Here is a 12571-nt window from a genome sequence, read left to right as displayed (position 1 = left end):
TGTTCCCTTCTCCCTCCCTTTGGTAACATAAACCTTCCAAGCTTATCACTCTCCCTAACAGGCATGCAATTAATGATGGAGCTGATCTCCCACCAAATGCTAATAGCACTATTTGTATTCATAAATGCTGTATGCAGTGCCATTGCTAGTGTGTTTTCACTGTCGAAATATAATTGCTGAGTAGGTTTCTTGTTATAACTTCTGTGGTGCTAAGGAAGGTTGTCCTGGGGAACAATGGCAGAATAATCTAGCTTTTGAAAATACTCTGTTTTTATGCAGAAGGGGGGAGGGGAAAGAGTGAAATTGAGGCATTTATATAATCAGCATTTTAGAACCATAACACTTTTCAAAGGAATTGCATTCTATTTGATGATTTGTCTTCATCATGGCAACAATAATGCTTTTCTTTCCTTATGTACGTTCAGCTCTGTATAGCTAATGCACGAGTACACATATGTCTGCACATCCTCTGGGGCAAGGGATCAGGGCAGCGTGCTGTTCTGTGACATGGGATATGCAAGGGGATTTTAGCAGAATGCTCTCATCTGCTGTATGGATAAATAATTGTGAACACTATTCCTGGTCACTCGGTTACGGAAAGCTGATTTCATATGCAGATATTTCCTTATTTAGGTCATTTAGGATTTCTTGGGTTTATGCTGGACGGCAGCAGGTTTTCTAGCTGGGTTTGGACAGGAAACTTGGAACTCCTGTCTTTTGACAGTGTTCCCAAGATATTCCGTTATTCCTGTGTTGATGCAGAAGAGCAGGGTCTGTTCAGCATTTTTTTCTAACTTGCACCTTAGAGTCACTGCGGCTTCCTAAGGCAGCTCTGATGACACCGTGCTTTCACGACAAATTTACCTTTCTGATGGAAAAGAGTAGGTTATCGATGGTGGGAAAAACAGCCCCAAATGTGCAGGCAGCTGCCAGCAGTTTAAAAGGTCTTTTGTATGACAGTCTGTAGCCACGCTGTGATGTGTGTACAATGGCAGTGAATGGTGAAACTCCACATCCCCATTCTTCCAGCAACCTGTTTTGACTTTGGCTTCCCCAGAACTGCTCTGCTACTGCTTGTTGAATACTACACAGAGTGCAAACCTTTGCCCCTGAGCTACCCATATATAACAAAAACTGCTGAAATTTAATGTAAACGTATAAAAAAGCAAATGTGCAGTTATGTCCCCATCACGCCCACAGGCCCCATAGCTGGGAAATGCAGCACCGCTCTAGAAGAGCGGTTTACGAGATGTCTGCGCGCAGTCCTTGGCGTGGTATGTGCTTCCTGTGGAATTTAGAAGCCTCCCAAGGAGGTGATCTAGGGCCTAATCTCTGCGTGGCCTGGTCAACTGATGTGCTTGCAGCTGTGCTGTAACAAAATATTTTCTTTTTTTTTTTTCCTTTTTTTTTTTTTTTTTAATTGCCTGTTAGCCCCCTGCCGTCGTACTGCAACATGACAGACGTTTTCTGAAGTGGCTGCAACTCCTATTTTCTTGAGGCGTTGGGAATGGACCTTGGAGGGGAGGTTATGTTGTGATTACCAAAGCCGTTCATAAAATGTGTTGCACCTGCAGTATTTAAGCCATTTCGTAGCAAGCCTATGATATAATGGGCTAGCTGAAATCTCTGCCTAAAGGCAGTGCTGCAGGCAAGCTCGGACGATCGCAGACCTCCTAAACGCAGGTGTCTTCCAACATGTATTCTTTCTTTGTGCTCACAAACCCTGCATACTTCAACTCTTTAGGGTATGGTTACCGATCTCTGCTGGTGCACATCCTGTTGTATCCTTTGGTTGTTGAATGTCGTGGATTCACTGGTGTCCAGCGTACCAGACTCCCTGCTCTGGTAGCTCTACCTGCTTCTTGAAGCTTTGTCTTGTGATCCAGGTTCTCACAGCTGAATGTTACTTCTTAGCGCACTGTTTATGCAAGCTTTATGTAAGTAATTGCATATTCTCATTTCTCCTGGCTTCTAGAGATTTAGCCTTGATTTATTCTCCCCCTTCCCCATCCTCCCTAAGAGAATCAGTATGTTTGAAAAAATAAAATTCTGAAGTGATACATCATTTTGCTTGTATTTAAAGGGAGGGAAATTTTTGTTTGTTTTGACCTCCAGGGCGATGTTCACAGGCGGCATGAGAGAAGCCAGCCAAGACGTGATCGAACTGAAAGGCGTATCTGCAAAAGGACTGAAACACATAATAGACTTTGCATACAGTGCTGAAGTGACTCTTGATCTTGACTGTATTCAGGATGTGCTAGGAGCTGCTGTCTTCCTCCAGATGGTGCCTGTCGTGGAGCTCTGCGAAGAATTTCTGAAGTCTGCCATGAGCGTAGAAACGTGTCTCAATATCGGGCAGATGGCCACCACCTTTAGCCTCGCATCCTTGAAGGAATCAGTAGATGCATTCACTTTTAGGCATTTCCTCCAGATCTCCGAGGAAGAGGATTTCCTCCACCTGCCACTGGAGCGCCTTGTTTTCTTCTTGCAGAGCAATAAGCTGAAAAGCTGCAGTGAAATAGACCTCTTCCGTGCTGCTGTCCGCTGGCTGCAATATGACCCGACGCGCCGTGCCAATGCCAGCCAGGTGCTCTGCCACATCCGCTTCCCGCTGATGAAGTCCTCGGAGCTGGTGGACAGCGTCCAGACCTTGGACATCATGGTGGAAGATGTCTTGTGCCGGCAGTATTTGCTGGAAGCATTCAATTACCAGATCCTTCCCTTTCGTCAGCATGAGATGCAGTCCCCTCGGACCACCATCCGCTCGGATGTCCTGTCCCTCATCACCTTTGGTGGCACTCCCTACACCGATAATGACCGCACGGTGAGCTGCAAAGTCTACTACCTGCCAGATGCCAGCATGCGCCAGTTTAAGGAGCTGACGGAAATGGAGGTGGGCAGCAGCCACTCCTGTGTGGCTGTGCTCGACAACTTTGTCTACATCGTAGGAGGGCAGCATCTGCAGTACCGGAGTGGCGAGGGAGCTGTGGATATCTGCTACCGTTACGATCCGCACCTCAACCAGTGGCTGCGCATCCAGGCCATGCAGGAGAGCAGGATCCAGTTCCAACTCAACGTTCTCCACGGCATGGTGTATGCCACTGGTGGGAGGAACCGGTCGGGGAGCTTGGCCTCCGTTGAGAAGTATTGCCCCAAAAATAACGAGTGGACTTACGTGTGCTCCCTGAAACGCAGGACGTGGGGGCATGCTGGAGCCACAGTAGGAGACAAATTGTACATATCAGGTGGGTATGGCATTTCAGTGGAAGACAAAAAAGCCCTTCACTGTTACGACCCTGCTGTGGATCAGTGGGAGTTTAAAACCCCAATGAACGAACCCAGAGTTCTGCATGCCATGGTCAGTGCAAATAATAGAATTTACGCTCTGGGCGGCCGCATGGACCATGTTGACCGTTGCTTTGATGTTTTGGCTGTGGAATATTACGTGCCTGAAACAGACCAATGGACAACGGTGAGCCCTATGCGTGCAGGTCAGTCGGAAGCTGGCTGTTGTTTACTAGAAAAAAAGATTTATATTGTAGGAGGGTACAATTGGCATCTGAACAATGTTACAAGCATTGTGCAGGTGTATAACACAGAAACTGATGAATGGGAAAGGGACCTACATTTTCCAGAATCTTTTGCTGGGATAGCATGTGCTCCTGTTATACTGCCGCAGGTAACGACCCAGAGATAACTACGCACGGCTGCGTCGGCCCGTGAAATCGCCTCGTGTTGCATGTTATTGGGATGCCGTGGTGTTTCTTTCTTGTTTGCAAATGGTATTGTGCATTTTGTGGGTGAGGGAAGGAGAAAAATAGCTTGTGTTCCCTCCTCCCTAAAGTCCCTCCTCCTCTTATGTAGTGTTCTGGCAAGCGTGTTTCATCAGGAGCACTTGTCAGCTAGTTAGACTTAACAGATGTTACAGCTGGAAAAAGCTTTTCTCTTTTTTCTTTTTTTTTTCGATGTGGGGGGTGCATTTTGCCAACTTTTCATATTTTTAACATTGCAAACATTGACAGCTCAGGAGTAACTAAGTACTGTGGTATGTTTTAAAGAGTTCAGGTGTGATTTTTATTAATAGCTTCAAAAAAATCATTGTATGTGGCTTTGTTGATTTTTTTTTTTTTTAGCAAACAAAAAAAACCCAAAACCTGTATAACATACTGACCTCCAAAAGCAATAAAGGGACAGGGGGAGCTAGGAGAGCTCAGGTGCTTGGATCATGAAAGCATATTCTTGCTTTTCAAAGGTGACTTCTTTTTTTCCCCCCTTCCTAAAAGGGGAATGCTTATCCCTGCACACTTCTGGTCTCTGTTGGTTCTTCGTTGCTTGGATGACACTGCAATTCCCGATCCCTTCCTCACCCCCTCCAGGTAGCAGCATGATACTTTAGTCCAGAAATCCTCCCTTAACTGGGGCACCCAGAGTTTGCAACACTAAAGCCATGTTGATAGCTTGATTGCAAATGATTATTTATTTATTTTTTTTAATATCTGCCAAAAATTTGTTTGGCTTCACTTGGCAATAAGAGCTCTGCAGCTGTTTGTCTGGGCTGAGCCACTAAAGCAGAGAGCACCCGGAGTTTCTGGTTTAGGACCCGCTGCCTTTGCCTTCCCGATGGCTCTGCCAATACGCGTTCATCCAAACTCTTCTTGTACAGTAAAGGAGGTGGGTGCTACTTGTTCATAAGCTTGAAGGTTTTCTCCCTTGACTTGTAAATAGGAAACTTGGTATCGTAATCTGATGGAAGTCGCAGTGGAATGGTTTTTTTTTTATTGTTGTTGCCAGTGAGTATTTCAAATCAAGAGATTCATTTTAAGATGACTGTCATTTTTGTAAAATCTGTGTTTACAGCACAGAATACTGTTACTTCCTGAACTTTCCTTTCCTCCAAGCCATTTTTTCTAATTAATTTGACTGATTAATGAATTGAAAGTTTCTCCTTTTATCAGGTATTCTGTTTCAAGGGCTTTGTTTTGTATCTGTGTAAGTTTGATTTTGATGTATGCACTCTTCTTTTTAGAGAAACTCTTGCATTCTGCTGTTAAATAAATACTGTGCTGTAACCTTTAGACACAACATATAATGTGTGTTTTGCTAATGAGTCATTGATCAGGTCTGTGTAAAGCATGAACTCCATACCTCCAATTCATTTCAAGATATTTTTCTCTAATAACGAAATCAAAGCACCTTTGGATATGATACGGTGAGGGCACATGCTCCACAGTTAAGCTCTGCATTCTAAATTTTAGATGAAGTGATGCGTAGTTTCATCTGTTCCTATCTAGTTGTTGTTTTGCCAATAATAAATTAATGAAAAATACTTGTTGTTGTATAGTATGCTAAAGTCAGTGGGCAAGCTCCGCTTTCTAGCTCTTAGGCAGTTAATTTACTCCATTCTCTGTTCATTTGGTCTGGCATAGAAGCAAGAAACACTGCAGAACAGTCTTGGCAGATAACAAGCAAATTTTGAAAGGATGAAATATAACTCGATACAAGCTTCAAAGTTCCAAAATAATGGATTTTCTTTTTTTAATGCTTCCATATGTTTATGACAAGGGTACTTTCTTTGGTTAGTAACAAATGGAAGGTTACTTGCTTTCCTATTTGTGGAATACGATTAATCCTCTTAAGAGTGTGTCATTCTTTCATCGTTGCCTTCCTAAAATACTTGAGTATTCTTCCCTATTTTATTTAAATTTTTCTACCCAGAAGATTTCTGTGGCAGCAGTTGATGGTTTGGGTGTTCTCTAATAACTTCAGTTTTTCTGAACGTGCAGCCGTAGAGCTCACAAGCCACACCACATCAGATGACTGGAGAAGCCGCGCGATGACCATAGCTGGCATCTCTTCATAAGGAAACCATGCTTTATTTTTCACTTCAAGCTTCTGAGGTACGTGTGTGTGTGTTGGAGGGTAAAGGGGGGAAGAAAAAAAACCTTGAAAAAATGAAAAAGCATGTTTGGCCTCACTTTTAAGGTCAACCTTGCAAAAATAAACTTAACCTCTCTATTCATTCATATTGGAAGGGTGGCTTTGCAGACAGGAGGATACACAAAGCCATTCTGTAATTGTATTTAATAAACAGACCAACTGTTGCCTGCTGTGCCGCAAACTAGCCTGGTACTCGCGTTCTCATTCCCCAGTGCTGCAGAGCGGGAGCTGGGAAAGGTTTCCAGATTCTCTCACCGAGACTCGCAACAAAGCGCTGCTGTGCACGACCTCTCTTTGTTACCAGAATGTTCTTTTTATAGAAATATAAATAATTATTTTTCATAACATTAGCTAGAAATAGTCTAGCTGCTCTAAATTTAGCAGAGACTGGCTAAAATATTTGTGGCATTGCTTCTCATTCACATTGATAATAAAGTTTGTTTTACCCCTGTGAAGTATGTCATTGTGGCTCTGGGCTGTTCTGTGCATAACCTATGCATTATTCTGAAAATAAACGGGTTTGATTCTTCTGCTGTATTGCAACAACTTGACAGGTAGATGAGGGTCTTCACATAAATATCTAAGTGATTGTGCTCCATGCCTGAGTTGGAGAAAATGCTTTACAGGATGCCCTGCGTGAAAAGCAAGTGGACTGGGCTCCTCTCTTCTTCAAGAACGAGCAAAACCAGATAAATGTTTGATTGCGCTTGGAGTCATTTATTAGTCTCAGAGCAGCAATAAACATTATAGGGGTAAACCTGATTTGGTACATTTTAAAATACCCTTGAACAGATGGGGAACAGTAAAAGCACAGCATCATTAGTTCTAGGTATTTGCAGAGTATGCATGTCCCATTAGGGACTCCTGTCATGGCCAGGATAATAGCTTCTGTCTTCTCTGATGTTTTATGGGCCTGAAATTGTACTTAAAACTATAAAGAAAGAAAGCACTAGAACTCTTGGCAGGGCGCAGAATAGCTAGAGATTGGGAATGTCTGCATCCTATTAATGGTGTCATTGACCCTCTTCCAGAGGGTCTGTCGGCTCGGCAAGCCGACTGTCATTTCTCCCTATCCTAGAACCTTGCTAATTTGCGCAGACGTGTCCGAGCTTTCGTACCGAGGTCTTGGAAGTCTAACAGCAGCGGAAAATTTCATTTCTTTGATTTACAATGAATGAAGGCACTCCCACTAGCTCTTAGTACCCTGGTGCTGATTTAAAATGATGCTATGCAACAGAACTGCTCGGGACCTCGCGTAAGCCACATCAAACCTAGTCAGACGTTTCCACTTCCACGTCTGTGATAAGGTCTTTAGTTGCTGAAACTCGGCAAACTTTAGGGACATTTATCATGCTAGGATTATTGAAGCCAGACTACTGTCAGAATAAATAAAACATGTTTCCCAGTGCAACTCTAATTATGATTTTTAGCCAGTTGTGTAATGTGCAGAACTTTATTTACAATAAATCTTCCAGTTGCTTGCATAAATGAATGAGATTTCATCACTTGTGACTTAAGGAGCAGGAAAAGTTGATGTGGCTGAATAAATTTACAGTCTAGCCTGGGTGTGTTGGCATGTCAGGCGAGTGAGGGAGCAGAGCTGGCTAGTGTTGCCTTCCTAAGGGGGCTCAGCTACCTTGAATTTCACCTGGGAGCATATATATATATATCATAGAGACATCTCTCCCTTCAAGTTATTTTTTACAGAGACAGCTTAGATTCTGCTCTGCATTTTAATGGTGAGTAGGCACAGTATCATCCCACAGACTCCAGAACTTTTGTTTCTCGTGCCAAACTAATAACTGAGTTTCAGTAACACAAGTTTGGCACTTTTCAGTTTAATATTTCAACTTTGGAGAGTTTCACAGAGAAGTTTTAAAACTTATTTGTGGGGCGGGTACGATTTCAAGTGCTCCGACATTGAATGTCCCATAAAATGAACACAAAATGTGCTTTCTGCTTGGAAACAGCTGCTGGTTTAGCTGCACAACCTGAAATTAGCCTCAGATTGAAAGGCAAAGGGTAAAGATTTAGTAGAGAGCGATGGTGGGGGCCTGCCGCAGGGCAGCATTGGAGTAGTATGTGCCGTTTGCAATGGAAAGTAGAAAAGCTGTTGGAGCAAAAGTTTTCAGAAGGTTTTATATGCTGTAGAGAGCAAATCAAAGGTTCTTGGCTCGGTCCCTGAGGCTTTGCAGTTGCTGTTTCACACCCAGGCCCCTGTCACGTAATTAGCTAGAACTAGTTTATATGGCTTCTTAAAAAATGAAAATCTTTTTTGCTTGTTTATGCAGGCTACCAGCCAGTCTGCTTCTGGCTACACTGCTTTATATCTGGAGCAATTCCTTTGAAGTCACTGGAGTTGCTCTACATTAACACTGGAGTACCTAGAGCAGAATTTCTCCTTTTAGCTGAGTTTGATATTTTTGATGTATGTCTTCCGGTCACAATGCTTTGAAAAATGTACTAAAAAGTGTTTTACATATGGTTATCTGATGTTTGTAATCAGGCTGCTAATCTGTGTCTCCCTACAAAGTTTGCAATTATTAGCTTTAAATGCATCCTTCTTCCCCCCCCCCACTGTGGCCTGGAGTCTTGTTTAAACATGTGATCCTCCTTACAGATGCAGATTTACTCTTTGGCACTATCAATACTTGCATTCAGTCTTTGTGCCTTAAGGACGGTGGTTTACAACTGGATTTAGAAGGAATGTATGAATTTCACTGAGGTTTGGAAGAGGGAAATCTGCCCTGTGGTGCAGTTCACATGTTTGGACCTTAATTTTGCATGCTTCGGCGTTCTCACGTGATGAAAGCGTCCTTATGCCAAAAGCGCGTACTTGCTATTTCTTAGGAAGAAGCTCAGAACATATACCATGGAAGGGGGGGTCAGGTTTAGTCCTTGGACGAGTGGAGATGCTCTCCACGTGCCAGGAGGTGTGTGTTTGCCTGTGAGCTGTGCAGGCTCGAGCAGCTCTGCCGTGCTACTCGCAACAGCCTTCCCCTGCTTTCCACGGGGCCGTGCCACGCTCAGGGCTTTGCCTTGTGGCATCACAGTCTTTCTGAACGCCCGGTGTGTTCCTTGGACTGCAGCCATTGCAGTTATGCTGGGGGTAAGAGGAGGAAGGAAGAGGGACCCTATCCTTGCTGCTTTTGTTGGTAGTATTAACCTAGAAATGTGTCCACCCATTGTACCATGAACAAACATAAAAGCAAATCTTGATTCCCGGCCAGATGTTCGGCAGGTTTTCAGCTGAAGGCTTATAGCTTGCAGTGGAGAACCTCCCATTTTCCCAGTGAAAAACAAGTTGTTACATTCCTTCTGAGGCTTTTTCAGGACAGCAGTTAGAGTTTTGAGTGAATGACTCGCTGCTGCTATCCAAGAGACCCGAAAGGAACTTCTTCGAAATGCACTTTTCTGGAGGCACGGATCCTTCATCAGCAAAGCCCAGAGGCTTGTGAGTAGAGCAAGGCACTCCGTTCTGTGAGGCCCTTCAGATGGTATTTCAGTCCAGTGTAGAGTCTGCTGTTAACGGTACCCATAGGTATTTTGCTGAAATAAGGTCTGACCACGTGTTTGAAGTTGCCATGTACTGTTGTGCTGTGCTGAACTGCAGCCTTGAAATAGCTACAGCCAGCCACTGGCTCTGCACCGCAGACTTTGCAAGGGAAATCTGCTCGTGGCCCTGAAAAATAAAATTCATTTCTCCCCTGTTGAGTTGTCCCGTGCAGCAGGTTTATCAACACGGCTTGTTTTGCTTCTGTAGCAGGAAGGGGGAGGGAGAAAGGAGACGCTTTTGCTTTGCGGCTAGACAACTGTTCGCAAGGAGGGCTGCACAGTAGAAGAACAGAGTTGCTGTTAGGACACCCCGCTGTTCCCATCCCAGGAAAGCAGTCCTTGCGGGGACGTACCCCGTGCTGCGTTGGCACACCTTGGTGTGCAAACGAAATGGGTGTGTGTAGGGCAAAGAGAGCAGCTCAGTCCCATGCGCCACGAAAACGGGACTGCTGCGGTGGGTGCTCAGTCTCCTGCTGAAAAATGCTCTTACTTTGCTGAGAGTGAAATGATTGAAACTCGGGAGGTACCCGAATTTGGCTGGCGCGTTGTCTAACTGTCCGTCAGGTTTGCATGCAAAAAACTGCCTATGCCTGCAAAAAACCCCATACTGAATTCTCCTTCATGCTTAGAATAACTTCTTTGAAAATACCTTCAGCGTGAAAATCAAGCCTTTAATTTGTAGGTGAACATCTGCCCTAAGGCATGGAAATAGCAGAGGTTGGTTTTGCGCTGAGGCGCGCACTAGAGGAGCAGGCGGGTAGGTGACAGCGGAGCCTGCTAGCCCCAGCTGAAGCTAATGGTCCATCGTGTTAAATTTCTGCTGCTTTGTATTTGTATTTCTGTTCCAGTATCGTAGGAGAGAGCAGGACGAGGCCTGATCTTGTGCTGTTTCTGCTTTGTGTTTCTGCTCCGGTATCACAGGACAGAGCAGGACAAGGCCTGATCCTTGTGCGGTTTCACACCAGGGACTGTGCCTACCCTAAAGCTGTTTTATTATACACAAGGGCTCAGGAAACGTCTGCAAAAAACTTTGGATTTTAAATCTGTTACTTGTGACCCTTTTAGCACGTCTCTGAAGCTGAACCGTGAGATCGAAAAAGAAAATATTTTCTGCTACTTTATATATAGAATAGCACCAAATTCTCTGAACTTGGATTTGACAGAAGGCTATGGAAGGAAACATCTTGCTCTCTGACATGCTTCTCTGTCTGATCTACCATTTGATTTGCAACGGTGTAATCTCTTCGTGGTTAAAAAAAAAAAGTATTTCCCGGTTTCCTGTTTGTTTCAATAAAGCGCACAATTCTTACTGGTGCCTCACGTTTTAGTGCTGACTGTGAAGATACCCGCATAGAATACTTTGCCTACCATCCAAGTGTTATCTTTGGAAAGACATAAAGTGGCTGCCGCTCCACCGGCTCCCCACATCACCTTAGCAGCACGGGAATACTTCTTGCTTCAGCGTGGCGTGAAGCCAAGCCTCGATTCTGGGAAAAATAACCGTAACAGAATCCTCTGTGTGGTTGCCAGAGTATTTCAGAGCACCAGAAGAGATGACTTGTAGAAATGAGGATAATATCTTTTAGCAGTGAGTGTTTGCTCGCTTTCTGTAATTTTAGAAATGACAGGGAACGGTGAAAAAACTAACCAGGGAGGATGACAAGGGAATATTGGTGTAGAGAGCGGAACCAGAGTTGGTTCGCTTGGACTGCTCATCAGATTTGATGGGTGGTGTAGAGAGGGTAAGTCAGGTGCTTTATCTGCCCTCTGGAAATAAGGATATCTTAAAGCAATGGACGCCAATTCAAGTGAAACAGGAGAATGTTTTCCTACTGAAAGCACAGTTTGGAGCTCAGTTCAAAATAGCATTGGAGGTAGGGACTCTGTGGACTTCACAGGATATTCCTCTCTGAAGATAATGGGAACATCAACAGGAACATTAAGTAGGAAGTGTGAGAGATCAAAATCTTTGTGTCTGCAGGCAAAAAAATGTCAGCTTCTTTGTCGATCACGGCACAATCTCATGCCGTCTGCTGTTGTGTAAGTTGTTCAAGCTCACACCTTCCTCTGAAGCCTCTAAGGGAGAACAGGGAAGTCACCGGATCTCGGCTGCCAGAGCGATTCCAAAGGACCTGGAGGATAACAAACAAGTGATAAGTAAACACAACCTCCTCCCTGCAACCCCCTTGCTCTCAGCTGCATCTGCTCGAAGAAGCTGCAGGTTGCCCAGCGAGGAGTTGTTTGCAACAAAAGCAGATGTGAACACAACAGCCCGGTCCTCCAATGACTCTTTGTTTGCTTCAGAGCAAAGCTCTGATTCTCCGTTACAAGAAACTTTTTCATAACACGTCTGGAAGGCTGTGGGAGATGGAGCTGCTGCCTCGGGGGATCCCATCGCAGCTTTCTAGTGAGATCAAGTTGTTCTCACATGGCCCCATATGTGCTCAAGGTGAAGACGGCAGGAGACATAAATAATACTTACGGTATGAGCTCATCATTTTGTCAAAGGCATGGCATATCTCCTTCGGTGGCGGAAGAAGGAAACCTGGCACCCGTCTAAAATGTCTCCTTGCCAATGCCTTAATGCAGTCAAGATTTACATTGTCTGCTAGGTCATGCACTTAGCAGCCATTCGGATCCACCCACACCCCAAAACGTGGAGCTGTGAGTGGGTGAGAAATTCCAGAAGCAACTCGGCAAACACAAATGTTGTATTGAAGAGACGTTTGTTACGCAAACTGTTTTAAAAGCAGAGAATTTAAGAACAGAAGCAGGGTCCAGGTTGCATGCTGGAGTTCAATCTGATAAAGCCCCACAGGCGAAACAATAAGAAAAGGGAGTCGTCTTAAGGGAGGAAGTTGTAACCCCCCCTCCCTGGCCATCTGCGTTCCTTCCCTGCAAACCACAAGCAGGAGCAGCCGTCGGAGGGGAGATTTTACTCTCTTCAATCTCGGGAGAACCAAGAGGGGAAAATTTATCAAGTTTCATCTCAGGCACTTAATCTTTTGGTGCTAGAGAAGAGGCAGAGTGGCAGCCAGGTCTCTAGATGTTTGATATTACCACCTATGGTATTAAATCC

General features: G+C 44.5%; 1 protein-coding gene across 1 annotated transcript; it reads left to right on the top strand.

Moving 5' to 3' along the window:
* Nucleotides 1-2115: 2115 nt before the first annotated feature.
* KLHL26 (kelch like family member 26) lies at nucleotides 2116-3981 on the top strand. The gene has a single exon (XM_082495515.1). It carries the CDS (start codon nucleotides 2120-2122, stop codon nucleotides 3695-3697), a length of 1578 nt encoding a protein of 525 aa, XP_082351641.1. The 5' UTR covers nucleotides 2116-2119; the 3' UTR covers nucleotides 3698-3981.
* Nucleotides 3982-12571: the final 8590 nt, after the last annotated feature.

This window comes from Vanellus vanellus (assembly GCF_965231255.1).
Source record: "Vanellus vanellus genome assembly, chromosome: 25".
In the NCBI taxonomy this organism is placed as follows: domain Eukaryota; kingdom Metazoa; phylum Chordata; class Aves; order Charadriiformes; family Charadriidae; genus Vanellus; species Vanellus vanellus.
The sequence above is the reverse complement of the archived record's forward strand: the minus strand, read 5'-3'. Positions and strand labels throughout refer to the sequence as shown.

Bases quoted from the DNA above. Each gene is read 5' to 3' on its own strand.
- KLHL26 (XM_082495515.1), top strand. From the start codon at position 2,120: ATGTTCACAGGCGGCATGAGAGAAGCCAGCCAAGACGTGATCGAACTG.